General features: G+C 52.6%; 2 protein-coding genes and 1 non-coding gene across 5 annotated transcripts; all 3 read left to right on the top strand.

Moving 5' to 3' along the window:
- On the top strand, positions 1–5,106 carry Aqp10 (aquaporin 10). The gene is made up of 7 exons (XM_041655146.1): positions 1–99; positions 864–990; positions 2,057–2,194; positions 2,319–2,437; positions 2,677–2,894; positions 3,432–3,610; positions 4,766–5,106. The coding sequence occupies exons 1-7, from the start codon at positions 1–3 to the stop codon at positions 5,104–5,106; spliced, it is 1,221 nt and encodes a 406-aa protein (XP_041511080.1).
- Positions 343–502, top strand: LOC121451171. Its single transcript, XR_005974699.1, has one exon. It is a non-coding gene; the product is annotated as a U1 spliceosomal RNA (small nuclear RNA).
- Positions 4,977–27,705, top strand: Atp8b2 (ATPase phospholipid transporting 8B2). 3 transcript variants are annotated; one of them, XM_041656141.1, is made up of 28 exons: positions 4,977–5,107; positions 7,038–7,105; positions 9,103–9,161; positions 9,484–9,597; positions 9,717–9,815; positions 9,939–10,000; positions 10,100–10,172; positions 10,548–10,618; positions 10,851–10,930; positions 12,903–13,061; positions 13,204–13,292; positions 14,321–14,517; positions 17,677–17,885; positions 18,667–18,710; positions 19,159–19,324; positions 19,470–19,658; positions 19,799–19,914; positions 21,056–21,220; positions 21,298–21,409; positions 21,536–21,641; positions 21,757–21,901; positions 22,129–22,312; positions 22,487–22,710; positions 23,503–23,586; positions 23,838–24,083; positions 24,169–24,307; positions 25,563–25,693; positions 25,937–27,705. In XM_041656141.1, exons 2-28 carry the CDS (start codon positions 7,075–7,077, stop codon positions 26,213–26,215), a joined length of 3,573 nt encoding a protein of 1,190 aa, XP_041512075.1. In that variant the 5' UTR covers positions 4,977–5,107; positions 7,038–7,074; the 3' UTR covers positions 26,216–27,705. The 3 variants fall into 3 exon arrangements, with proteins under 3 accessions (XP_041512075.1, XP_041512074.1, XP_041512076.1); XM_041656140.1 differs by lacking the exons at positions 4,977–5,107; positions 7,038–7,105 and adding an exon at positions 7,567–7,899; XM_041656142.1 differs by lacking the exons at positions 4,977–5,107; positions 7,038–7,105; positions 9,103–9,161 and having other exon boundaries at positions 9,939–9,962.

Here is a 27,705-nt window from a genome sequence, read left to right as displayed (position 1 = left end):
ATGGCTCGCGCTCTGAGTGAAATCAGGACCCACCTCCAGATCCGGAGCCTCGAGTTCCGACAGTGCCTCGCAGAGTTTCTGGGTGTATTTGTGCTGCTGGTAAGTGGGGTAACTGCGGGAAGTGAGGGTCAGGGTTTCTAGCTCTTCTTGGTGTCATTTTCCCCTGGTAACCCACTCACTTCCTTTCGCCCCAGTTTCTTCTCTTTTCCTTCTCTCAATCTCTTCTTTTCTCTTTTACTCCCTCATCTTGTTTTTAAGGTCTTGCTCTGTATCCTAGGCTGGGTCCTTCACAAACCTCCCAGCGTAGCCTATTTTCACTCTTTTGAAAGTTTTCTTATTTCTATACTTACCTGGCAGAGGAAAGGCCATGACCACGAAGGTGATTTTCTCAGGGCAAGGCACCCCGGATGTGCTAAACCCTGAGATGTCCCAAAATGTGGGAAACTCAACAACTCAACTCTGTAATTTGTAATAGTGGTAACTCTGTTCATGCTGTCTCCTAAAGAAAAAAGAAATTACCTATTTTCTTACTATGTAACCTTGGCTGGTGTGGAACTTGCAGACCCTCCTGTGAGTGCCGAGACAGGGCGTGGCACCACCACTACCACCACCACCACACACACACACACACACACACACACACACACACACACACACGGCTGCTCCTTCTCCCTTTTGATTTTCCTCCTCTCATCCCTCACTTTTCTCCAATTCTCCTATTTCCTTCTTTCTGAGTCTCTCAAATTTGTTCACTTTTCCTGGTGGTTCCCTGCAGCTGTGCTCTCTCTCTCTCTCTCTCTCTCTCTCTCTCCCCACTTGGTCTCCTGGGTGCTCCCTTCCCCCATCGCCTCTCTCTCCACCAGCTCCTCACTCAGGGTTCTGTGGCCCAGTCTGTCACCAGTGAAGAAGACAAAGGCAACTTCCTTACAATGCTTCTGGCCAGCTCTCTGGCTGTTACAATAGCTATCTACATGGCAGGCAATGTCTCAGGTGAGTAGGGTGGGGCCTGAATGTGGGAATGAGTGGTGGGAAAGGCAGGTACTTTTGATGACTCAGGGCATGGGCATTACCTCCCTGAGCTTGGCCAGTGCCCGGGACTGAGATATGCCTTGGACCTCATCAAGTTCCTCTCCTTCCAGCTAACTTCCCACCAGGTCTTCTGTTAACTTGACACAATCTAGGGTTATCTGAAAGGAGGAAATTTGTTGAGACAACACTTCCATAAGATCTAGCTGTAAGGCATTTTCTTAATTACTGATGATGAGGGAGGGCCCAGTCCATCGTGGATGAACCATCCCTGGACTGGTGGTCCTGGGTTCTATAAGCAGGCTGAGCAAGCCATGGGGAGCAAACCAGTAATCAGTACACCCCTCCATGGCCTCCGCATCAGCGCTGCCTCCAGCTTCCCGCCTTGCCTGAGTTCCTGTTCTGACTTCCTTTGGTAGTGAATGAAGCGTGATGTGAGCCAAACCCTTTCCTCCCCAAGTTGCTTTGGTTATGGTGTTTGGTCATAACAACAGAAATCCCAACTAAGACTCCTTACAGCAGCCTCCTACCTGGCTTAGGTGGAAATCTATAGCAGAGCCCTGAGGATAATCACTGGTAGTTTGTGTCTCATGCCTGAAGCCTTCATCTCTGCTCAGGACCTCAGCAGCTTGTCTCAGTACATACCCTGTTAGCACGCCTGGCCCTGGCCCCGAGACACAGTGTGCTGCAGGGGAACCAGGAGGTCTGCTCAGGTTCAGAACCCGGGGTCACCTAGAGAAATGTATGCACGTCTGTGCAAGGGCATGAGGTGCCTGAAGAGAGCATGGGATCCCCTGGGACTGGAGTTACAGATCGTCTGGAGCTGCCACATGTGTGCTGATAACCCAAGGTCCTTTTCACGAGCAACCAGTGCTCTCAGTCACTGAGCCATCCCTCCAGTCCCCGAATCATTATCTTTTTGAGAACTAATTGTTTAAACTGAATGATGGAGATGAGCATTGCAGGGGAAAGCCTGCGGCTGTAAGAGGGTTGGCAGTGGTACCTAATCCTGTCTCTTCCCATTGCAAAGGAGCCCACCTAAACCCAGCCTTCTCTCTGGCCATGTGCTTGGTAGGACGCATGCCCTGGGCCAAGCTCCCCATCTACTGCTTTGTGCAACTGTTGTCTGCTTTCTGTGCCTCAGGAGCGACCTACATTCTCTACCACGGTAACAGAGGAACACTGCCAGGGCAGTTGCTGTGGGCAGGGCTGCCTCGCAGTGGTTAGGGATAAACACAGACAGAAACTCTTGAGTCTCTTTCTCTCTCTCCCTCTCCCCCTCTCTCCTGAAGATGCCCTCCAGCACTACACAGGTGGGAACCTGACAGTGACTGGTCCCAAAGAGACAGCCTCCATTTTTGCCACCTATCCTTCCCCCTATCTGTCCCTGAACAATGGCTTCTTGGATCAGGTGAGTGTGGAGGGAAGGGCCTGGGGCACTGAGTCCCAACCTTTGCCTTGTTTTCTGGGACTCCAGCCCATTATAAGGTTAGTTCTACCTTGGTATCCCTAGCTTCTGTTGGGCAGACAGCACGGAGGCAGTGGCATGAAGAGTGGGAGGGGGGAGGGAGGGAGGAGGGAGGGAGGGAGGGCGGGCAGGTGAAGCACCTGCCTGGCCATTGATGGATTTCCTCCTACCACCATCACAAGGTTCTGGGCACCTGGATGCTGATTGTGGGGCTGTTCGCCATCCTAGACAGGCGCAATAAAGGAGTGCCTGCAGGTCTGGAGCCCATGGTGGTGGGACTGCTGGTCCTTGTCATCGGACTAGCCATGGGTTCTAACTGTGGCTCTCCACTCAACCCTGCCCGGGACCTGGGCCCAGGGCTCTTCACCTACTTGGCTGGCTGGGGCCCTGAAGTCTTCAGGTAGGGGATAGTCTCCCTTGGTACAGTCCTCCATTCACCTGTGTTAATAGCTTTGTCTGGGCTTCTCTACCCCCCTCCCCCCGTTTTGAAACAGGGTCTCACTATGTACCAGGCTGGCCTCCCTCAGAGATCCTCCTGCCTCCCACATGCTGAGACTAAAGGCATGTGCCACCATGCCCAGTCCAAGTTCTCTTCAACTAGTGTTCCTTCAACTGGCAAAGTCTCCCTTCCTTCATGGCTCTCCTGCTCCCCAACCCTTTCCATGGGGATAGCGGATTGAGAGGTGACCTTGGCATGTCATACTAGTTCTTGGGGCTTTAGTGACCCATCCAGAAAACAAGTCTATTCAGCTAGTTCCCCTAGAGGCTGGACAAAGCTCTGCTGGGGGTTCCCTCCTAAGTGCTTTCCATTAATGAAGGTGAGGTGACCCCATGCTCACTGTGGGACCTGCCTTACTATTCCCAGCTCATAGGGGAGGTGTGTCAGAGAGAAACACCTCTGACATCTCCTGTTTGTCCGATTGTCCTCCCATTGCAGTGCTGGTAATGGCTGGTGGTGGGTACCTGTGGTGGCTCCTATGATGGGGGCCACCCTCGGCACAGCCACATACCAGCTCCCGGTGGCTCTGCACCACCCTGAGGATCCAGAGCCCGTTCCAAAGGTGGCAGCGGCTCAGCTCAGGGCTTCAGTCTCGGGAACTCTGGCTCAGCTGGAGTGTAAGAGCACCACGAGCTGGCTGCTTGTGAGACAGATGTTCTCTGTGTTACTATGCCAGATTCCGAGACGCTTAGACTGGGGAGAACCAGAAGACTTGATCTGCTGCTCCGTTTTCAAGCTGGTCTTTGCACCCTGATGGCCTCTAGGCACACAGTTCCCTAAGTGGCCGTCAGGGGGTGTGTCACATCAGGGGGTGGGTGTGCTGGCTTCTAGAATCTTTTGTGTGTGTGTGTGTGGGGGGGGTACTACCATCCTTTGAGGGGTAGGGCCCAGGGGCTTCGAGAGAGAAGCTTGTTTTCCAGCGCTCTGACTCCCAGCTCCCTCACCCCCACCCCCGGCCTTTTTCCGTTTAAGACAAGTCTCCCTATGAAACGCTGTAACTTTCTATGTAGATCATACTGGCCTTGACTTCACACTCCACTGTAAGAGTACTGCGTGTGACCCGACAAGAATGATTTTTTTTTTTTAAATCAAACAAAAAAACAAACTCAACAAGAGCAATTTAAGCACTAGTCGGGAGTGGTGGAGCACTCGGATCTCTGAGATGTCCAGGCCGGGCAGAGATACAGAGTGGGACCCCGTCTCAAAATAACAAATAACAACAACACAAAAACACACCAAAACCACTTAAAGTTCTGCGGTACTAGGGATTGAATTCAAGGCCTGGGCAAGTACTCTTCCTCGGAGCTGTCTGTCTGTCTTCTAGCTGCCAGTCCAGACAAGGGCGCCTCCCCTGTACTCCAAAGACCGCAAGACGGTTCTTAGAGGTGTGTGTGTGTGTGTGTGTGTGTGTGTGAGAGAGAGAGAGAGAGAGAGAGAGAGAGAGAGAGAGAGAGAGAGAGACAGAGACACATAGAGAGACAGACAGGCAGACAGAGAGACTGTTCTTAGAAAGGTGTGCTCGCGCGCATCACCCAAGGGGCGTGGTAAGGGCAGAGCCATCTTCCCAGCGACTGACAACCAGGCAGAGAAACTGAGGCACAAAGCAACACCCAGGCAATGCGGGGCTGTGCCACTTAAGGAGGTGAAAGGCCAGGAGACGAGCCAGGGCGAGGAGGGAAGCGCGCTAAGGGGCTCCTTCACTGCCTCTCCCACGTCAGGCTCCTCCCCGCAGATGTTCTCTGGCTGAGACAGCAGCATTCTCTCGGTCTCAGGCTTCCAAAATAAAGAAACAGCATCCCGGCGCTCTCCAACCTCGCCGAAGGCCTGCGTGTCCGAGGCTGGAGCGTGGGACCCTCCCCTCAGCACCAAAATGGCGCACGCCGCGCCCCTCACTCCCCAAAGCCCCTCCCGCCCCCCGCCCGCGGCCGCCGCCGTCACTTCCGCCCCGCGGCCGAAACTGACACAAAGTAGCGGGCCGGGGCCCGGGTGGGGAGAAGCCGGGCCGCCGCTGGGGGGCGGGAGCCTGCGGGCAGCGGAGCCGAGCGCCCCCGCCCCAGCCCCCGGCATGGGCTGGACGGGGCCGCCGGGCGGAGCGCCGAGCGCCGCGCGCTGAGGTGAGGCGCCCGCCGCGGGCCGGGGGTGTGGACCCGGAGGGCCACGGGGCCACTGGGGGAGGCTGGGGCGAAGGCTTCCCCAGGATGGAGAGAGCCAGTCGCTGTGCGCACCCTGGGAAGATGGGGCGCGCCGAGAGTTGGGGTGCGAGGAGTTACCCTGGTCCCAGCCTTTAGGTGCCTGGAAAGGGAGTTTGGGGACGATCGGATTTGTCCCGCGAAGGTGGAGGGCTCTGTGCCCCAGGAAAACCAAGGGTGCCAGGGGTGTTCGCGTTGGCAGCTCAGAGCTGGGCAGTGGGTCCTGGATATTGTCCTTGGCAGCGAAGGAAAGTGGCCCCTGGCGTTCTTGTTTTCTCCTGCCTCGCCGACCTCTTCCTCGGGAGAGACTCTTGGTTGGGAAGGAGCTGAGGCCAGACTCAGAGGAGGAGCCCTTTTCCTTAGTGGAGCGTTGCCTCCTTCTCAGGGATGGCTATTTTTATCCCAGATGTGGCTGCAGAGGGGGCTGGGGTAGGGTGACGGGGCAAGGCGACGTGGCTGATGGGCCTACCCGGTTTAGAAAACCCAGGATATCCTGAGAGGGAGACCCTGTTGCCAGTGATTTCTGTTACTGTGTTTGTCCGCTTCGAGGATTGGGGCCAAACTTGTTTTCAGTCAGTCTCCCCAGGGTCTTAGAGGTAAAAGATCTTTCCTGACCGTGTTCAGTCTTGACTCTTGATGGTCAGCTAGTTCTACTGTTAACTCTTCCAAAGGAAGAAGACTCAGATCTTAGGGCTAACGACGCTTGGTAGCCTCCCACCGGGGTGGGGCTAGGTAGGAGCCAGTAATGCCCACCCTGCATCCTCTCCTTTAACCTCTGGCTTCGCTCCCCACCCTCCCATGACTCATGTCTCGATTGGGTGGAGACCCTGGCTGGGGCCCTGGAAGAGGCCTTGGCATCACCAAAATGCGATTGAGGTTTCCTTCCCGAGCCAAGGGGACAGCACCGTTGCTTGCCACGGTCGTGGAGAGTTAGGAGTGAAAAGGACGTATGCCTCTCGGGATTGTCTGCTCTGAGGTCAAGGAGGGAGTGTGTGTTAGTGAAGTGAGAATTGGTGTGGGTGACTGGGCTGGGACCAGAGTCAGTAATTACAGAGATTGGGCAGACAGGCAATTAGTAGCTCGTGGGGCTGAAAGGAGGGGGAAGGTTTTCCATCTAAAGGAAGGGTTTCCTTGGCCAGGACTTGCACCTTTTTAGGAGAAAGGGTGGAAAGGAAACAGAGGCCTCTTGAGCTGTATCCAGTGTCATACTGGCTGGACTAGACCTGGGGTGGGAGAGAAAGTGGACTCTTCAGCAGGCTTGGGAAGACCTCTCTGATGGTCCCAATCGCTAGGAAGTGGTTTGGGGACTGTCTGCAGGAAGTGGTGGCCATGCCTCTGATACGAACCCCCCTGGGGAGGAGGTGCTAATGGGAGTCCCAGTAATGAGAGTGGGGGCGGGGAAATTATGAACTTTCTAGAAGGGTGGGACGTGCCCACCCTGTTTCCTGATGCTCTGCCAGGTGTTTCCTGGCTCGTGTTATCTCCACCCAACCTGCTGGGACAATTCTGTTTTCTAGTACAGGCCATATTCATCTTGACCAGGAGGGCACAGGGGACATCCATTGTTCCTGAGGGGATACCTTGGGGGCTGCGCGGCTCTTGTCAGTATCTGGTCTCTTCTAGGCCCCTCTCTGTAGGTTTGGTTTCTATTAATTCTGAGTTTCCTCATGTTATCCAGGACAGAGGGAAGAATACCCCCCCCCCCCACACACACACACTCAGGTATCCATATCAGCAGGAAGAGGGGAGTTTTAGTGGGGTTGGAGGCTGTGGGGGATGGCAGGGCCATAGCTAGAATAAATTCCAGAAGGGAATGCAGAATTCTCGACCACGTGTGTCTGTTGCTTTCTTGCAGGGTCTCCCATGGGATTGCTGGAACCTTGCTGGGTGAGATGGCACTGTGTGCAAAAAAGCGCCCCCCAGGTAAGAGCAGCAAGGAGTGGGTCTCTGGGACCATGATCAAAGTGGCTGTCATTATGACTTAGGGAGCCAAGGGAAGAGGGATTGCTAGTAAGGTTCTGAAGGGGGGCGCGGTTAAGGCTGCCAGGTATGGGGGGCGGTAGCCTGAGAAACCGAATTCCTCCTTTCATCCTTGGCTGGAACTCAGCCGTGAGTGAGAAGCACCTGCAGATTCTACTCTTTGGTCTGGGCTCTTGGGCTCTGGCCTCCTTTGCCTACCCACCGGAGTCCTCCTCAGTTTCCCGCGGAAGGAGGGGGGTGTGGGATGAAAGCCGTTGCCCTGGACAACGCGGGCGGTTCTCTCTCTCGCATTGGCTGGGGGAGGGGGCGGGGCCGCGCACTGGCTTTCGCCTACGCGGCACTGGCAGACTTCAGCTCTGCAGTGGGAGCAGGTGGGGCGGAGCCTGGGGCGTGGGCACCATTCCGGCCACCCAAAGCTCCACCTCCCGCCTCTGTCCTGGGATTCGGGAGTGGAGCTCCTGCAGAGCTGGTGGTCCCAGGCGCAGGTGGCCGCGAGGATGGTTTGGGCTGCTGCGGGTGGCATGCGCGCCCAGCGGCTGGGGCTCCCCTCTGCGTGGCCGCAGCTCTTGCGCCTCCCCGGGGGACCGCCTATGCCCCATAAGCGCCGCTGAGGCCAACGACAGACAGTGCACCTTCTTAAAACGGGATCATGACGGTCCCCAAGGAGATGCCTGAGAAGTGGGCCCGGACCGGGGCGCCTCCATCTTGGAGTCAGAAGAAGCCCTCTTGGGGGACAGGTAAAGGGAGGCAGTGTCTGGCAGCTCTCACATCTGTGATTTCCCTCCTCTGACCTCCGCATTCCCTTGTCCTCCACCTCCCTTCCTCCGTTGGCCCTTTGGGATCCTCCTTCTTCCTTTGCATGGCCCTTGGCGATTAGAGTCTCAGTAGAAAGGGGACCCTCTGAGAGAAGTTTCTGGTTTTCAAATGGCTAGTTTGTCTGGTGATTCTGTGGCCTGGGGTTTGCTGTTGCATTGTGCTTGTTGGGGGAAGAGGTCTGGAATATTACCTTGGATTCTCGGTCAGATAGATACAGGGTGGCAGGCTTACTACTCCCTTTTAGGTCTGAGGAGGGAACCCCACATAGGACATCTCTTATTCTTGGCACTGAAATTGGCACCCGCAGCCTGGGTCTTCAGGGTTTCCGTTAGGTGTAACTAAATAAGGGTCGGTAACAGTGACATTTCCTTTTAAGAAAAATATCTGAAAATGGTTGAGAAAGATTGCAGTTGCCTCTCCTCTGTTCTGCTCAGTCCGCATGACCCACATCTCTGACACACACACCCCCACACTTGAAGATGCGCTTTGCAATAGATGATGTCATTGTCCACCAGTCAGAAACTGCTCACGGTGACATGTGACCGGAGGCTCCTTTAGATAAAATGCACGTGGGCCTGGGATGCTGCCGCAGAGCAGTTCCAGGGCACTGTGACCCTCTGTCTTGGCCCCACCCACCGTGCTCCTCCCCTGCTTCGGGTGAGGACAGTGCCAGGAGCAGGTTTGCAGTAGTCTCCACATGGGAGGGAACTTCGCCCCTCAGCCCACACCTTGACCATGATGATGGATGTGTTATAAACAAGAGCAGAGGGACCTGGGCATGCGTGGCGGGGGGGGGGGGGGGGGGGGGGGGGGTGTACACACACACACTACTCGACTGAGTGGAAGGTTTTGGCAGTTGGCAGGAACAGAGACTTGTCCGGCACTGTGATAGTAGCACAAGGATGGCTGAGGAGGACCGCGGCCAGCCTCATGCCACAGTGAGACTTTGTCTCTAGAGGGGAAGTGGGGGAGCAGCATGCAGCTGTTGACAAAACTGTGGACTAGAGCAAAGAGTCTAGTGATACCAAAGCTGTATTCTGGGGAGAGAAGCGTCGCTCAGTGGAACCCTCACAAAGGTTGAGACGGCCTTACATCGTTCTGACCGCAGCCTTGTTCTGTTGCAGAAGAAGAGCGGAGGGCGCGGGCTAATGACCGAGAATACAATGAGAAGTTCCAGTATGCGGTAAGCGCTCCCTCTTTCAGAGCTGGGCAAGAAGAGTATCGGGAGCTGAGGCCGAGGGAAGGGGACTTGGGCGAGGCAGGGAAACAGCTTTGGCCAATTTCCATCTGCTGGGCTAAAGTTTCCAGCTCTCGCTGAAGCAAAATACATTGGCCTTGGAGAGACTTTTCCTTTCCTCCTCCTCTTCCCTGTGCCACACCTGGGGTGTTGGCAGGGGAGTGTGTGCAGAAGGTTTGGGAAGTACAAAGAAGGAAGAGGCAGCCCCAGCCTGACTAGGTTGGGATGAAGGGTGCCCCCCTCATTTTCTCCCCTTCTACTGCCATAGAGTAACTGCATCAAGACCTCCAAGTACAACATCCTCACCTTCCTGCCTGTCAACCTCTTTGAGCAGTTCCAGGAGGTTGCCAACACCTACTTCCTGTTCCTTCTCATTCTGCAGGTAAGTGACCTGTCTTACATCTTCTGTCACTCACAAAACTGAGTTAAGCCAAAGAAGAGGTGGGATCAGGGGAAGAATCCCTGGACTGGGACTTCAACACAGCGCGCCTCTCTTTTCAGTTGATCCCCCAGATCTCGTCCCTGTCCTGGTTCACCACCATTGTGCCTTTGGTTCTCGTCCTCACCATTACAGCTGTTAAAGATGCCACTGATGACTACGTGAGTTGTCACCCCCACCCCAGCTGCCTTTAGGGAGAGTTCCCAGGATGCTCTGAGCTCCTCTGATCTAGTTCCAGGTGGGGGGAGAGGGAAGGTGTCTCACTTTTCTCAGTTCTCTTCCAGTTCCGCCACAAGAGTGATAACCAGGTGAATAACCGGGATTCTCAGGTGCTGATCAATGGCGTGTGAGTGGCTGTTGGCGCCCAGGGCTCCGGGGAGGAAGGAGGTTTCCATGGAAACCTTGGTAGTGACTGATGGCCTCTGCTGTCTTCTCTTTGCTGTAGCCTCCAGCGAGAGCAATGGATGAATGTCTGTGTTGGTGACATTATCAAGCTAGAGAATAACCAGTTCGTGGCGGTAAGAGCCCGGGTGCCTTTTCAGTCTGCAGGGTTGTTTGTCCTCTTTGGTTGTTTGTCCTTCCTGGTTTTCTTAACATTCATGGAAAGAGATTTTCCAGATGGTGGCTTCTGGGCCATGTTAACATGCTCAGATTAGTTTTTCATGCTTTTTGAATTAAAAACAAAAGGATATACCTCTATGCCAGTCACAATGGGCATGGGCCTTTAATCCCAGGGCAGAGGCAAAGGCAGAGACAAGGCCAGCCTGGTCTGCATAATGAATTTCAGACCAAACAGGATTGTATACAATGAGAGACACTGGGGTGATTGCCGCTAAGAGCCCACAGAGGGCAGAGGTTTGCGTGTGTGAGTTCTCATCAGGCTTTCTGTGTAGGCGGACCTCCTTCTCCTCTCCAGCAGCGAGCCCCATGGGCTGTGCTACATAGAGACGGCAGAACTGGACGGGTGAGTGGCATGCTTGCTGTCAGCATCCTTTCTCCGTGAGCCCTTAGGGGGAAATGACTGTTTGAAGGCAGATCCCAGGCCAGGGCTCTGTACTAGAAAACTGAGGAGCAGGAGAGGCCCTGAATGTATCCGAGTTTTCTGGGCGGAGACATTTAGGATCAGGTGCCCAAGGATTGATTCCAGCTTCTGGGAGGGAGAGGCCAGGACTCAAGGGTATTTATTGTTCTTCCAGAGAGACCAACATGAAAGTGCGCCAGGCAATTCCAATCACTTCAGAGCTGGGGGACATCAGTAAGCTGGCCAAGTTTGATGGTGAGCAGTCCTGGAGCAACTTTGGAAGGAGACTGTGGGTTGGGGTTGGAGTCTATTATTGTATCTTCTGGATTCTGGTTGGCGCAAGTCTCTGGACGTTTTCTAGAGGATCATGTCTGGAATGCCAGGTGGTACCCTGAACTTTTGAACTGATGATTATTTCAAGTAAGCTTTGTAACTGATGGCGTGCTGAGAGAAATTCAGCACGTTCCTTTTACTTATCAGCCAAGAATAGTGCTTTTCTTCGTTGTAACCAGTCAGCCTGTGTACGAGAAGTCCATGTTCTCGCTTCCTCGCCAGCTCTGCCTCCTCATAGCCATGTTAGCTGACAGTTTACTTACATGTGTAACCCTAAGAACTGTGGTCTTACTAAAATCTCTACAACATGCCTGCTTGCTTGTTAAATACATGTGTTTGATATATAATAGTCTCACTAAGACCTGGTTGGCCTGGACCTTCATATGTAGACCAGGCTGACTTGGAACTCAGAGATCCGCCTGCCTCTGCCCTCGGGATGCTGGCACTGTAGCTGTTGCACCACCGTGCCTGGCCACCACATAAGGAATCTTCCCTGTCCTCTTGAGTGACGTGGTGCTCGTAGATTGGCACTGTTTGGCCATTTAGTCTTTTGTTCCAATGATGCTTAAGGATAAGAACAAAGTGTTGTGACCTGCTCTGTATGTGGAATAGTCTCAGCTTTGTGGTTTGGGAGCCAAGGAAATGCATAGTTGTCGGAGTCCTTACTGTACAAGCCCGAGGCCCCGAGCTCAGATGCCTGGTACTCACATTAAAAGCCAAGTGTAGCAGCACAGCTGCAGTCCCACGCTAGGAGCTCCTTAGGGTTTGTGAACATCTAGGCTGGCCAATCGGTGAGCTCCAGGTTCAGTAAGGGAGAGACTCTGCCCCAGAAAACAGGGTAGAGGCTGGTGAGGTGGCTCAGTAGGTGATTTGCTGCCAGGCTTACCTACTTGAGTTGAATTTCTGGGAAGAAAGCACTGAATCCTGCAGTGGACTCTGACCTCCACATGTGCACCGTGGTACGCATGTGTCCACACATGCTTGTCCACACATATACACACACACATGAATAAGTGGAATAGGAAGGAGTAAAGTGGGAGTGGTGGAGGAAGAGACCCCGTGTGGATGTTGGCTTCATGTGCATGTGGGTGGCGCATGCCGACATCACACACACACACACACACACACACGGTATTTCGGGATCTAAGTGTATGTACATTTTTTTCTGTGCTGCTAGGGATGAACCCAGGACCTAGGCAATGGTCTTCCACTGAGCTATGTCCCTGGCATGAATATGTATATTTTTAATGTTAGTTCATGCCACCCTGTTATTTTTTCCCTATGTTGTGGAGGTAACCTTGAACTCCTGATTGCCTTCCCGCCCTCTAGAGTTCTGGATTATAGGCAGGCACTACCTCACCCGGTTTATGTGGTGTTAAGTAAGTCCTGCAAGCAGTATGTCAATAGCTCATGTCTTTAAAGGCCACACACACACACACACACACACACACACACACACAGCTATTTTTTCTATTAAAACTTTTTTCTGTGTGTGAGAAGGTCTCAGTATGGAGCCCTGTGGCCTAGAATTCTATATAGATCAGGTTATCCTCAAACTCAAGAGATCCACGTGCCTCTGTCTCCCCAGGGCTGGAATTAAAAGTGTGCCCCACAATTGTATTACTTAAGATTCATGAGTGTGTGTGCATGGTATGGGTGTGTGCGCATGTGTGCCAGGTGTGCAGATGCCTAAAGAGGCTGGAGGGAGGATTAGATCCCCTGGATCTAGATTTATAGGCGGTTATGAGGTACCCAAGGATGCTGGGAAACACACTCGGGTCCTCTGGAAGAACAGGAAGTGTTCTTTAAGCCTCTCCCAGCCCCCTCACTACCTTTTCTGTTCCCTTATCATATGACTGGACTCTGAGTAGTGGCACTTTTGTCTCGTGTCCAGGGGAAGTAATCTGTGAACCTCCCAACAACAAGCTGGACAAATTCAGTGGAACACTGTACTGGAAGGAAAACAAGTTCCCCCTGAGCAACCAGAATATGCTGCTGCGTGGCTGTGTGCTGAGAAACACTGAGTGGTGCTTCGGGCTGGTCATCTTTGCAGGTGAGCCTCCTGGCGTCCCTCGGGGTGTGGCTGGTAGCACATGTGAGTTGCTCCTACGGAGCTACTGCCCTTCCCACCTAGTGCTTCTGCTCCGATGGCTCCGCATGCCACTGTGTTTATTTGACTTCCCATTATTCCCAAGGCCCTGACACCAAGCTGATGCAGAACAGTGGCAGGACAAAGTTCAAGAGAACGAGTATCGACCGCCTGATGAACACGCTGGTCCTCTGGGTGAGCTTCCCAGAGGTTCTCCCCATAGCCCCTTCTGCCCCCTTGGTTTTTTCTAGGCAGCAGCCAGGCTTGGCTTCTCAGGGGTGGTGTTTGTTTCAGATGCCTTTCAGACTTGGAAGATGTTGTTTTAAAAGCCTTAGGAACACTTAAAGAGAGCTAAGCTAAGCCACCCTCTGTTGATGGCATCTGGATACGCATGGGACCTCTTAGCCCTTGCTGGGGACAAGGAGGCCTTCATGGAGATGGAGTCAGAGTTAAAAGAAAACTTCCATGGGGAAGATGGTTAGCAGGCTTCTAAGAATGCAGGCTCCCAAGAGGAAGTCTCTGTGCTTGCTTTGGTAGTCCCTGGGCTCTCCTGTCTGTCCAGAATTGGGTTTCCTTCTTGGGCTTTCCCTCCCCATTTTGTGCCCCTCCTGCCAGTTGCCTGCTTCCAGCACGCCATTTTGGGAAACCTAAGGACAGCAGTTGAATTGCCCCTCTTAGCTTTAAAGGTTTCCAGAAACCCAGGCTGAAGTCTGGCTAATTCCTCTTCTCGCCCCCTGGTGGCTGCTGACCTGGATGATCCCTGCTTTTCAGAGTCATAACATAGGCGCAATTTTGGAATTACTTGTTGGACACCAGACAGTGGACTCCATTGTTCCCTCCCTGTCTCTGTCTAACTCAGATAAAGTCTTGCTTGGTAGCCTAGGCTGCCCTTGAACTCTCGATCTTCCTAAACCAGGCCTGGTGGTGTACACCCGAAATCTCAGAATTTGAGGGCCTCAAATTGCTACAGATTTGAAGCCAACCTTGTCTCAAAGCAAAAACGAGAAAAGGCTTTAGGATGTAACTTAGTAGTAGATTGGCAAGCATGCACAAGGCTCTGGGTTCAATTCCCAAGAAGGGAAAAGGGCATTCTATACAATAAATCTGTAGAGTATGCTGTTAGCCTTGTGTGTGCTAGCACAGGCCATAGATTTTTAATGTGTCAGAAGTAGCTACCCCAGTTCTAAGTCCTGGCCTTATCTGTGCTTTTAATTCCTTCTCAGATTTTTGGGTTTCTGGTCTGCATGGGAGTGATCCTGGCCATCGGCAATGCCATCTGGGAGCACGAAGTCGGAACACGTTTCCAGGTCTACCTGCCCTGGGATGAGGCGGTGGACAGTGCCTTCTTCTCTGGCTTCCTCTCCTTCTGGTCCTACATCATCATCCTCAACACCGTTGTGCCCATCTCACTCTATGTCAGGTGTGTGTTCTCTGCCCGTGGCTCTCCCGTCTCTATGTCAGGTGCCCGTGGCTCTCCGTCTCTGTATGTCAGGTGTGTGTTCTCTGCCCGTGGCTTTCCCGTCTCACTCTTATGTCAGGTGTGTGTTCTCTGCCCGTGGCTCTCCATCTCTCTGTATGTCAGGTGTGTGTTCTATGCCCGTGGCTTTCCCGTCTCACTCTTATGTCAGGTGTGTGTTCTCTGCCCGTGGCTCTCCATCTCTCTGTATGTCAGGTGTGTGTTCTATGCCCGTGGCTCTCTCCATCTCTCTGTATGTCAGGTGTGTGTTCTCTGCCCGTGGCTCTCTCCATCTCTCTGTATGTCAGGTGTGTGTTCTATGCCCGTGGCTCTCTCCATCTCTCTGTATGTCAGGTGTGTGTTCTCTGCCCGTGGCTCTCTCCATCTCTCTGTATGTCAGGTGTGTGTTCTCTGCCCGTGGCTCTCCATCTCTCTGTATGTCAGGTGTGTGTTCTCTGCCCGTGGCTCTCCATCTCTCTGTATGTCAGGTGTGTATTCTCTCCCCGTGGCTCTCCATCTCTCTGTATGTCAGGTGTGTGTTCTCTGCCCATGGCTTTCCGTCTCTCTGTATGTCGGGTATGTGTTCTCTGCCCGTGGCTCTCTCCAGGAGCTCAAGGGCTTCCTTGCCAACTTCTCCATGAAGATGAAATCCTTGACAAGGAATATGGAGTCCTTTCTATACTGTGGCCATTTAATGTTACTTGTTTATTTTTTCTCAAAGTTTCCTGGCTCTGGATTATAGTGGGGTAGAAACTATATTGATTTATCCAGCACCACATGCTATTGCATGCCTATTCTGGGAAATAAGCACAAAGATGAACAAAAAATTGATTTCCTTCCCTTGTATACTTAAATATGATAGAGGAGGAAAGCCCTAAACATGTCACAGAATAGAAGCTGTTCGCCTATGAGTCCTCTGTGGGTCGCTGGGGCTGCTAAGCTGTGTGGGTCTTCTCTGCCCTCAGAGTAGCAGGTTGGCTCACCCGGGACTAGAACCTGAGGTAGCTGCAGGCACCAGTTCTTGAGGGTAGGGAGACATAGCTCTGAGCAGTCAGGCATACATCTCAGACACAGAGATGACTGTTGGGGGGGATGGGTGGGTGGAGGCTGGGGAGCAGGAGGGAAGAGGCTGGAAACGAGGATGTACAGACGAGAAGCTGGGGTGTTAGGAGCTGTAGGGGAGAGGTCTGGAAACGAGGGTATATATCCGAGAAGCTGGGATGTTAGGAGCAGTTAGGAGCTGTAGGGGAGGGGTCTGGAAACAACTTTCGACTGAATTGATTGGTAAGGGTCTTCAACCTTTGTCTGGGGACCTTTAGGAATGGGTTTTGGAAACCTGAAGGCTGTGATCGAAGTCTTCAGGAATGCTTTAGCAGTCGCTGACTGGCTGTGGTGAGCAGTGTGAGTAGGACGTGAAAAGGACAGAGAATGTTAGGCGGAGGCCAGTGAGGACAGAGGAAGGAGAGGGCGGTGGCGGAGGAGGAGTGTGAAAAGGAAGGAGAATGTTAGGCAGAGGCCAGTGAGGACTGAGGAAGGAGAGGGCAGTGGTGGTGGAGGAGTGCCTTGCATTTGCGATAAGGGAGCCTGTGATCTTTTGTATTCAAATCAGTTACTATCCCACGCTGGTTTAGAGCTGGCAGTTCTTCTGCCTCAGCCTCTCTAGTGCTGGTGGCGCAGGTCTGTATGCCACACCAGGCTTGGCCTATGCGTTTTTACGGAGGTATTTATCCAGTTGCTCAGAATTCTTCCTAGCTTTCATTTCACTTAACAAAAATGCCCAGACTGCTCGGCTCTGCTCCCCAGCCCAAATCCTAGTGATGCCAACTGTGAGAAGATGCAGGGCATCCGAGAGTCTGGGTTGACTGCTGCCTACTTAGCCACGGGTCCTCAGGCTTGCCCAGTCACCTAGGGCCTCACATGCTGTCTGTTTTCGTTTCCCACATGATGCCTGTGTCTCTTTCTTCATAAGGGTGTTTTGGTAGAAGACACTGGATTGGAAAATAGATATAAAAGGTTAGGTTACTATGTCAGTCTGGCCTGGCGCCTCATGCCTGATTCACAGCACATGGGAAAGTGAAGCAGGAGGACTACCACAAGTTTGTGGTCAGCCTTGGCTTCAGAACGAGATCCTGCCCCCACTCCATTGCACTCCCCCCAAAAAATATAAAAAACAAAACCAACCACAACAACACCAAATCCCTTTGCAAGTATTGGTTATTTCCCTAACGCAGTCTTGATCACTTTGCTTCTTTGCTGGTATTTAGATGTTTTGCTTAGGCCCTCATTTTGTTTTCCCACTTTGTGCCGTGCTGAACCTGTTTTTGGTAGCTGCCTGAGGAAGTTTTTTCCTGAGTTGTCAGCATTCAGGTTTGGGGGAGGTGGAAGTAGGGTTGGCTAGCTGCCTGGGACAGCCTTGACCACATTCCTACTTATCTCACTTTTCTGCCCAGTAGCAGGATCCTGATAGGAGCCTCAGTCACGTTGAAGGAAGGTTCCAGATGTGTGGCCCACTGCTTGGCCACCTGGGACCAAACACAGGGCTCTTTTCTGGGAATGTGAACAGCCCGGATCATAGAAGTAACGATTAGCTGAAAGTCCCTCGCGCTTGTGACGTGCAGTCACTGCCCACATTTCTAGCCTCTGCTCTGCAGCGCGACAGTGGAGCCCTGCCTGTGCTGGGCAGTGAGGGATGACGGGACTGGGAGCCTCTGGCCCTGTGCGTGCACGGCACCCTCACGCTCTCTCTCTTCTCTTTCCCTTCCCTCTTGCACTTTCTCTTATTTTTCTCTGCATGGTTTCTGTGTTTAGTTCTGAGGTAAGAACTGGCCAAGTGCCCTGTGTCCGGTCCCTCTTCTCTGCCTGTGCCGTCTGTCCTGCCTGCCCAGAGCCTGTACCCCTCTCTGTGTGGAGAGCATCAGGAGGGTCGGGTTGGAAATTTCCTTTGTCTGTGGTCCATGGTCAGTTCCACCTGCAGGCTTCCCTGCCCCTCCCATCCAGGTTCCCTGCCCGGGTGTCTTCTTCATTCCTTTTCCTCCCAGGCCAGCGCCTGCAGCTAAGGCCCAGTAAGTGGGATATTTCCTTCCCTACCTGCTTCCCAGGCCTCACCTCCTGTCCCCTATGCAGTGTGGAAGTCATTCGTTTGGGCCACAGCTACTTCATCAACTGGGACAAGAAGATGTTCTGCATGAAGAAGCGGACGCCTGCAGAGGCCCGTACCACCACTCTGAATGAAGAGCTGGGCCAGGTGGAGTACATCTTCTCTGATAAGACGGGCACCCTCACCCAGAACATCATGGTGTTCAACAAGTGCTCCATCAATGGCCACAGCTATGGTAAAGTGGCACCATCACTCTGGACACTGGGTTTGACGTCTTTGGTGTTTGGGAACAAGGGACCTTGAAAGGGTGTACCTGTGCCCTGTGCCGGGATTGCACTAAGAATCCCTTTCTTGCCCTCTCTTTGAGCCCTTGCACTAATGTTGGGGCTTACACCAGGGGAACGCCTTGGTTATTTGAAATGAGCCCCAAGACACTGGCCTCTGGGCATCCTGGCCAGGGTGGACCTACCTTGGCTGCCCAAAGGAATACAGACTCCACTGTTGCTGCAAGGGGCCCTTGTGAATCTCTGGACTGGAACTGCAGTCCTCCTGGTATGGGCCTGTCATAGTGGCCTTGAGGCTGAGCTGCTGGGATGGTGGGGGGCAGGGTGTTTGCAGTTGTGAGACCCTGCAGTAGCTGATTTTTGTATTAACCTAGACCTTGTTGCCAGGGTATAAGGCTTTATCTGCTTTCTGGGCTTGGAAGGTGCCAGGCACCTCAACAGACCTGGAGTGTTGTAGAGTCAGGTAGAGAGTTGAGAGTTGGAGCTGCCTTTGTGGGGAGAGCTACTGGGAGGTGGCTGGGATGAGCATAGTGAGCAGGGGGCCCTACGACCCTTGTGGCCAGGTTTCTGGATTCTGGGATCCAGGGTACTTGCAGGATGCGGGCGGTGGCATCTACAGGATGAGTAGACCTGAGGGTCCTACAGACTATGGGGTCTGCACTCGAGGCTTTCCTGTGCTGCTCTGGAGCCGTCCAGTGCTGATGTGCTTTTCCTTCTTTTGGGCGTGTGCAGGTGACGTGTTTGATGTCTTGGGACACAAAGCTGAACTGGGAGAGGTAAGATCCAGTCTCTGAATATTCTTTCAGCGAGTTAGATACAGTCTGGGCATCTGGCTAGCAGTAACAGGCATAGACGGGAGCAGTGTGCTATCTGGACAGGAAATGGAAGACACTGGGGAAGCTGATGAAGAGGAAAACTGGAAGCAGGGTGGGAATTGCTAGATGAGGCATGGTGCACACCCATAATCTCAACACTCGCGAGGCTGAGGTAGGAGGACCACAAGTTTGAAGCCAGCCTGGCTTATATAGAGAATTCCAGGCTATCCCAGGCTCCATAATGAGACCCTGTTTCAAAGAAAAGGGAAAAATAAAAGTAAAGGCCAGCTAGACTTTGGAGGTCCAAGGCAGCTGGGATCTCTTGGCTCTTTGGCCAAGAGGTGGGTAGGTAGGACAGTGACTTCCTGGGGGTCTCCTGGCAGCTCACGAGGCTTCCTGCCTGTTCCAGAGACCAGCGCCTGTTGACTTCTCCTTTAATCCTCTGGCTGACAAAACATTCTTGTTTTGGGACCCAAGCCTCTTGGAGGCTGTCAAGATGGGGGACCCACACACGCATGAGTTCTTCCGTCTCCTTTCCCTGTGTCACACCGTCATGTCAGAAGAAAAGGACGAAGGTGAGCTGAGGGATGGCTCAGCCTCGGGCACAGCCCATTCATGCTCCTGGGCTGCTGCTCCTGCCATGCTGCTCTGTGGGCTTCCTGGGCAAGGTAGGTGGCTGGACGGTGGCCACTTTCTGCACATGCTCCTTTTCCCCACCAGGAGAGCTGTACTACAAAGCTCAGTCCCCGGATGAGGGGGCTCTGGTCACCGCAGCTAGGAACTTTGGTTTTGTGTTCCGTTCCCGTACCCCTAAAACAATCACTGTCCATGAGCTCGGTACAGCCATCACCTACCAACTGCTGGCCATACTGGACTTCAACAACATTCGCAAGCGGATGTCAGTCATAGGTGAGGCCAGTGCTAGGGAACTGAGGAGACTTGGGGAAGCAGGCAGGCCTGGGTGGGGAAGGCGCTGGAGGGCTCGTGATGATACATTTAGTTTGGATTTTGTCTGAATTTTTGGCACTCTTCTCCCTTGTGTTTCACAGTGCGGAATCCAGAGGGCAAGATCCGACTCTACTGCAAAGGGGCTGACACAATCCTGCTAGACAGACTCCGCCCCTGTTCACAGGAGCTGCTCAGCAGCACCACTGACCACCTGAATGTAGGTGACGGCCTGCGCTTTCTCAGTTCTCAGCACTGGGAGGTGGCCAGGGCATGCTCTCCTTATTTATTTAAAATGATTTATTTATTTTTATTTTATATGCCGTGGTGTTTGGTTTTTTTTTTTTTTTTTTTTTTTTTTTTGTGTGTGTGTGTGTGTGTGTGTGTATTCCTATCTGTGTGAGGGTGTTGGGTCCCCCAGAACTGGAGTTAACAGATAGTTGTAGGCTGCCATGTGGGGGCTGGAAATTGAACCCAGGTCCTTTGAAAGAGCAACAAGTGCTCTTAACTGCTTAACTATCTATCCAACCCCATGTTGTCCTTTTTAAAATAAAAATGTGTGTGTGTATACATACATGCACGTGTTTAGTGCACGTATATATTTTGTATTTATATAAAATGTATATATTTTGTAGTTGATATATGTGCTCATGTCACAGTGTACATGTGGAGGTCAAAGAACAACTGGAAGGAATTGGTTCTTTCTACCATGTGGACTCTGGGGATTAAGCTCATATCTTCAAGCTTGATAGCAAGCACCCTTATTTGCTGAGCCATCTCAGCAGCCCCCAATGTTCGTCCGTCTGTCCTTCCTTACTTCCTTCTTTTCTTCCTTCCTTCCTTCTTTTCTTTCTTCCTTCCTTCCTTCTTTCTTTCTCTTTTCCTTTTCCTCCTCCTTCCCTTCTTTCTCCTTCTCCTCCTTCTTTTTGTTTGTTTTGAGACAGGGTTTCTCTGTGTAACAGTCCTGGCTATCCTAGAATATCAGCCAGGTCTCCAGGACTGGCATCATGCCTATGATTCCAGTATTTGGCACATAGAATCAGGATGAGGAGTTTGGGGCTAGCCTGGCTTACCTGAGACTTTGTCTCAACAAACCAACCAGGAAGATCATTAAAATGGCTCATGAGATCGAGGCATTTGTGGCCAACCCTAGACACAAGTCTGGTCCCAGAACCCATATGGTGGGAGGAGATGGCTTCCTTCCTTGACCTCTACACATGCACACAAATAACAAAGTCATGTTAAACATTGTCTAAAATCCGACTGAAGATATCTCAGCTGTCTGTTGCGGTTTGAGTTGCAGGTCTTTTGCTGTGTTTTCTAGAATTCCTTTCATCTGACTCCCCCACCTCTTGGTCTAGGAATATGCAGGGGACGGACTGAGGACGCTGCTGCTGGCCTACAAAGACCTGGATGAAGAATACTATGAGGGGTGGGCCAGGAGACGCCTCCAGGCCAGCCTGGCCCACGACAGCCGAGAGGACAGGTTGGCCAGCGTCTACGAAGAGGTTGAGAGTGACCTGATGGTATGAACAGGACAGGCAGGGTGAGGTGAGACGGTGTGGGGCACAGCTCTCCTCAGGAGCTCTTGTGGTATTTCCAGCTGCTGGGTGCCACGGCCATTGAAGACAAGCTTCAGCAGGGAGTTCCAGAGACGATTGCCCTCCTGACTCTGGCCAACATTAAGATTTGGGTGCTCACTGGAGATAAGCAAGGTGAGAACTGGTAGCAGATGGGCACAGTGGTGCTGTCGTGCCCTTGTGTGGAGCTGGACCCCCAGGTGGGAAAGCATGCGGTCCCTGGTAGTCACCTGACCGCGCACCTTTGTTTTCTCTTGGCAGAGACAGCTGTGAACATTGGCTACTCGTGTAAGATGCTGACTGATGACATGACAGAGGTGTTCATAGTCACGGGCCACACTGTTCTGGAGGTGCGAGAGGAGCTCAGGTAAACAAGGGGCTGGGGACACAGATGCCCTGAACGTGCCCAGGGACTGGCAGGCTTTAGTTTCCTTTCTGCCACTGTCCTGGAGCCCCCCACAGTTTCATCCCTGCCTTCACAGGAAAGCCCGGGAGAAGATGGTGGACTCATCCCACACTGTGGGCAATGGCTTCACCTACCAGGGGAAACTCTCTTCTTCAAAGCTCACTTCTGTCCTGGAGGCTGTTGCTGGGGAGTATGCCCTGGTCATCAATGGGCACAGCCTGGTGAGACTTCCATCTCTCGCTTGGAGCAGGCTGTCAGCAGGAGAATGCTCAGACCTTGTTGAGTGCTTCCCACAACTCCTCTGTTCCCTCTTCAGAGAGGACAACACTGGCTATGCCCTCCCTCAGTATGGTCTTGCAGTCTTATCTTGCTCACAGCTTCCCTTGACTTGAGGGGTGGGGGTGGAATCATCAGTGACCAGAAGAGCTGAGGTGTCCCCGTGTTTCAGGCCCACGCCTTGGAGGCTGACATGGAGCTAGAATTTCTGGAGACAGCATGTGCCTGCAAAGCGGTCATCTGCTGCCGGGTGACACCCTTGCAGAAGGCACAGGTGGTAGAGCTGGTTAAGAAGTACAAGAAGGCTGTGACACTTGCCATTGGGGACGGGGCCAATGATGTCAGCATGATTAAGAGTGAGTGTGGGCTGTGCGGTGCACGGGCTGGCAGGAGGGCTGCAGTGTCCTTAGAAAGAGTTGGGAGCAGTGAGGGGCAGGGCTATAGCTAGGAGGGAAGACTGAGGGGTGGGGTCTGTAACTAGTGGAATCTGAAGTTTATGGTCATTCTTCATGTCATCTTTGTCTCTGCAGCTGCTCACATCGGTGTGGGCATCAGCGGGCAGGAAGGGATCCAGGCCGTCCTGGCTTCAGATTATTCCTTTTCCCAGTTCAAGTTCCTGCAGCGCCTCCTGCTGGTGCATGGGCGCTGGTCCTACCTGCGCATGTGCAAATTCCTCTGCTATTTCTTCTACAAGAATTTTGCATTCACCATGGTCCACTTCTGGTTTGGCTTCTTCTGTGGCTTCTCAGCACAGGTAGAAAGTGTTTCTAGAACTCTCTGCTGCATATCTAGGCTGGGGAGAGGCCAGTGCTTGTGCCGTCTTGAAGGCTTGAGTTCGGATCCCCAGAATCTCTGTAGAAGCCGCAACGTAGGTCACTGTGCCTATAGGAAGTGGGAGCTGGAGGTGATGGGATCTCTAGAAGCTTGTGAGCCAGCTAACTTGGCTTGCACAGTGGCAGAGACTGTGTCTCAAACAAGGCAGAAAGCTGAGGACCGAGACACACGGCTGTGCTCTGATCTTCACGCTTACCGTGGCACCCGTGTTCCCAGACAGGCACTTCCATTTCTCTTAAACACATGATAAATAAATAAACTCCTAGGAGCAGATACTACATCTCTCCTGTTAACTGACCTCACGGTTAGTACATACAGTCAATAAATGTCTGTTTTTCTTTTCCTTCTTTTCTTCTTTTTTTGGGGGGGTCATGGTTTCATGTAACACAGGCTGACTCTCTTATTTACTATGTAGCACTGGTTGACCTTGAATTCTGAATCTGGGCATGGTGTGCACACTTACAATCCAAATACTCAGTAGGTGGAGACAGAAGGATTGAAAGTTTATGAGGTCACTTTTGGCTACATAGTGAGTTCCATGTCAAGGTGAACCCTGTCTTAAATAACTAACCTAAGAAAACAATGTTCATTGGGAGAGTTGAGATCTTAGGACCTGGGGAAGTTGTTAGGGCTGCTTGATGGTGTGGAGCTGTCTTTCTGTGCCTGATTCCTAGAGGTTGGTCACCCACTGTCTTGCCCTCTTCTCTCCCAGACTGTGTATGACCAGTATTTCATCACCCTGTACAACATCGTGTACACGTCACTCCCGGTGCTGGCCATGGGGGTCTTTGACCAGGTACAGGGGCGTCACTGTTCAGACTGGAGGGGAGGTGTGGTACAGTGGCCCACTGCCAGTGCACACTTCCACTTGGGGAGGGCGTCGGATTCTTTCCGTTGTGGCTAGAACCTGTAATTCTCCTGGGTTGCCGAACACTGATAGGGAGAATCTGGCTTGAGCCTAAATCTGTTATCTAAGAGACTAGGAAGGGGGAGCCAGGGCTAGCATCTGTCCTTGACTGGAGAGCGTCACAGTGGCATCCCTCACAGGATGTCCCTGAGCAGCGAAGCATGGAGTACCCGAAGCTGTACGAGCCAGGCCAGTTGAACCTCCTGTTCAACAAGCGAGAGTTCTTCATCTGCATCGCCCAAGGCATCTACACCTCTGTGCTCATGTTCTTCATCCCCTACGGGGTGTTTGCGGAGGCCACACGAGACGATGGCACCCAGCTGGCAGACTACCAGTCTTTCGCAGTCACCGTGGCCACATCACTGGTCATTGTGGTCAGTGTGCAGGTATGAGGTCATCCCTCAGCACTCCGTCTCTGTTCTTGACGGGTAGGGTTGGAGGTCCTCCTACCTGCGCTGCTCCTTTCCGCAGATCGGACTGGACACGGGCTACTGGACAGCCATCAACCACTTCTTCATCTGGGGCAGCCTCGCTGTTTATTTTGCCATCCTCTTCGCCATGCACAGCGATGGGCTCTTTGACATGTTTCCGAACCAGTTCCGGTTCGTGGGTGAGTACCTGAGCATCCTCTTCAGTCAGTTCTGGGAACAGCAGGGTAGACAGCACTTACTATACTTTAATGCCAGGTATCTTGCAAGCTACAATGTATTACAAGAGTAATTGACCCAGGCCCTGCTACCAAGGAGTGTCTATGTCCGTGAGAGTGATGAGCAGCCCTTGCCTGACTATGACCCCCAAGGAAGGTGTGGCGGGCTTCGCGGTTAGCAGAGTGAGAGCCAGTGGGGGTGGCCGGGCAGAGCCCTGTAGAGGAAACCGCTGCTAGTGAGCTGAGAGTTCAGGGTCCTTGACCTAGGGGAAGCAGGAGAAGGAAAGGCCCCTGCATGGCAGGCTCCAAGTGTGCCTCGCTCTGTCTTGCCTGAGTCTTCATTTCCTTTAGAGCAAGGAGACCACAGCGTCAAAGGCCACTTTCTTTTTGTTATTTGTTTTGATCTTTCCAAAAGATCCCTTTAGGAAATATGTAGGCTAGCACAGGCCTCCAGTTCCAGCCCCTAAGAGGTGGAGGCTGGAGGGCCAGGAGTTCAAGGCCCTTTTCTGCTACTTAACAAGTTTCAGAATAGCCTGAATTACACAAAGTCCTGTCTCTAAAAGGAAAAAGGGGTGTGTGTATAGAAAAGAGGCGTCTAGGTTTGAGGATAGAACTCAACAGAATGCTTGCCTAAAGTGCACAAAGGCCTTGTTCCGTCGGAGGGTTTGAGCAGGAGCTACACAGGCCAAGTCCTATTTTTACAGTCACTGCTTTACCGTATTTGGATAATAACATAGAGGCCGGCGCACAGGAGAAAAAGATCAGTTAGGCCCTCTACCAGCAATCTCAGTGGGACAGGTGGGATCCTGGAATTCAGTGACTGTGGAATTCTTTGGATATCTAGAAAATGAAGCCAGCAGGTTAGATTGTGAGTGTGAGAGCGAGAGAGGCATGAGCTGGGCTGTGTGGTTTCAGCCCAGGTGGGTGGCAGTACTTCCCTAGCTGGAAAAGGCACAGAGCAGATTTGAGGTGAAGGAGGAGACTATCTATTACTTATGCCCTACTAGCCTAGAGATAGCTTCACTGAGGTGGCTGAGGAAACAGGGCTGGTGTTTGGGGGAGAGCTAGAGACCAGAGACAGATTTAGAGATAAGCCCAGAAAGAAAGGAAAAGTCAAAGGTGGCTTGGGCTTTGAGGTTGAGGACATGGAACCATCAGAAATAGCAATGGGGGAAGTGAGAAGATCTCCTCTGTCAACTTCGTGACTCCTGTCCCCCAGGGAATGCCCAGAACACCCTGGCCCAGCCCACCGTGTGGCTCACCATCGTGCTCACCACGGCTGTCTGCATCATGCCTGTGGTTGCCTTCCGTTTCCTCAGGCTTAGTCTGAAGCCTGATCTCTCCGACACGGTGAGAAGCCTGGCAAAGCTGGCCGTAGACCTTGGGGGGGCAGCTGCAATGTGACAGGAAAAGCCTCTCCTGCTTGGGTGCTCTAGAGCTGTGTCTGGGCTGCGGGACGCTGGGGGCTCTTGCTGCACATGGCTACGGAAGTTCCTGTGATGATCTGCCATGGTACTCTGGGTCCCTGTACGTGGCGCTCCCTGCTGTTATGAGCAGACACTGAAGGATTCCCCTTCCCGGTGCCCTCCTCAGGTCCGCTACACCCAGCTGGTAAGGAAGAAACAGAAGGCTCAGCACCGTTGCATGCGGCGAGTGGGCCGCACGGGCTCCCGGCGCTCCGGCTATGCCTTCTCACACCAGGAAGGTTTTGGGGAGCTCATTATGTCTGGCAAGAACATGCGGCTCAGCTCACTGGCCCTCTCCAGCTTTAGCACACGCTCCAGCTCCAGCTGGATCGAGAGCCTGCGCAGGAAAAAGAGCGATGGTGCCAACAGCCCCAGTGGAGGGGCTGAGAAGCCCTTCAAGGGCTAAAGACCTGGACTGGGACCCCTTGTGCCCGGAACCAGAGCTCGCGGGCCAGCGTCGGGGAAACTGCTGGTCCTCCCTCCCAGCAGCCTGCCTCCTCTGCCTGGTGGACTGCCCCGCAGATCTCAGCAGTTTATGGAAGAGGAGGGAGTGGGCCCCGGGGGCAGACCAGGGCTTTGGGCCTTGGACAGGGGCCACAATGAGGGACCAGCTGTGGAACCAAAAACCATGAAAACTATGAGATTGGGTCCACCCCTGTCCTGCTTGGAGTCCACAGGGAGACTATAATCTCCATATTTTTTTACTCCTACTCCCCAGAGGGGCCCTAGCGCCCTGTTCCTGAATTACACAAGAATGTATCATGCCGGGAAGCCAGAGACCTGCTGGGGCCTCCAAGCCCCTCACATCATCGTGTGTCCTCTTGGTTTGTGTTTGTGTTGTTTGATTTTGTCTTTTTTATTTGGTAAGTGGAGGAGGCCTTCATGTGACTTTATGTTATGGTTAGTGTCTCAACTCTTCTGGGAAGAGGAGACGGGTGCACACTGGGATTCCCTACCTGGTGGAGTGGCTTGGGAGGGGCTGCATCTTATGGGTCACCTTTAGGGTACCGTTGTCCTTATGGGTACAGGAGCTACCAGGTAGGGAAGAACTGTCAGGCAGAGGGTGTTGGGAGAATGGAAAGGAAGAGTGTCCTGGTTCCTGCCTCCCCAGGGCACTTGTGAGTTCTTGGATTACCTAAACCCTGTTGGTGCTGGGTGGCAGCCCAGACAGGCCCTTCGCTCTCAGTGAGCAAGCAGGGAGACGGGGCGGGAGTGTCTTCAGAGTCCAGGTCGAGTCCCCAGTTCCTTAGCCACTTCCCACTTCCCTCCTTCCTCTCCTCTCTGGTGCTGTTTCTGCCTACCCTGAGGTGGGACTGAGAAGGAAGCTGGCCTCTGCTGCTTTGTCCCAGGAACCTAGGACCCTGCCCTTCTTGAGCAGTTGCTACCTTGTCGGTTCCCGGAAGAGACCTTATTTGCTAGCAGCAGAGTAAGGGGGAGGAACAGTGTGGAGCTGGGTGGACAGGAATCTAAATGTTCCCTGTAGGAGCCCAAAGGAGCTGGAGGGAGGTTGTAGTGAGGAGGGGCCGCCTAGGTGGGGAGAAGGAAGGGGAAGGCTTGACGGGGAAATCCCTTTTGGCCACACAGTTTACAAGCCCAGTATCATGTCTGTTTGTGTGTCTCTTAAAGGGAAAGTCTGATTTTTATACCAAAGAGGAAATGAATTTTTTTTGTATTTTGTTTGTCTATATTATATAAATACATATATATATATATAGATAGCTATATATATTATTACTTTTGGTTCTCTCTCGTTTTTTCAGGGAGGGAGGAAAGTATCATGTTGCATTGAGTGCATTGAGCTGTAATTAAGGAACATTCTGTATAATTTATGACATTTCTATAATTGCAAAAATTATATCATTTTATGGATATAAAAGAAAAATGCCTTTTTATAAA

This window comes from Microtus oregoni, unplaced genomic scaffold (genome assembly GCF_018167655.1).
Source record: "Microtus oregoni isolate MIOR12 unplaced genomic scaffold, Mior012 000007F_ref0000211, whole genome shotgun sequence".
NCBI lineage: Eukaryota > Metazoa > Chordata > Mammalia > Rodentia > Cricetidae > Microtus > Microtus oregoni.
This window is presented reverse-complemented; position numbering and strand designations above follow the sequence as displayed.

Bases quoted from the DNA above. Each gene is read 5' to 3' on its own strand.
- Aqp10 (XM_041655146.1), top strand. From the start codon at position 1: ATGGCTCGCGCTCTGAGTGAAATCAGGACCCACCTCCAGATCCGGAGC. The intron at 2,438-2,676 runs GTGAGTGTGGAG...CACCATCACAAG, and splicing joins ACAATGGCTTCTTGGATCAG to GTTCTGGGCACCTGGATGCT. The intron at 2,895-3,431 runs GTAGGGGATAGT...CTCCCATTGCAG, and splicing joins TGGGGCCCTGAAGTCTTCAG to TGCTGGTAATGGCTGGTGGT.
- Atp8b2 (XM_041656140.1), top strand. From the start codon at position 7,812: ATGACGGTCCCCAAGGAGATGCCTGAGAAGTGGGCCCGGACCGGGGCG. The intron at 9,816-9,938 runs GTGAGTTGTCAC...GTTCTCTTCCAG, and splicing joins AAGATGCCACTGATGACTAC to TTCCGCCACAAGAGTGATAA. The intron at 10,931-12,902 runs GTGAGCAGTCCT...TCTCGTGTCCAG, and splicing joins TAAGCTGGCCAAGTTTGATG to GGGAAGTAATCTGTGAACCT.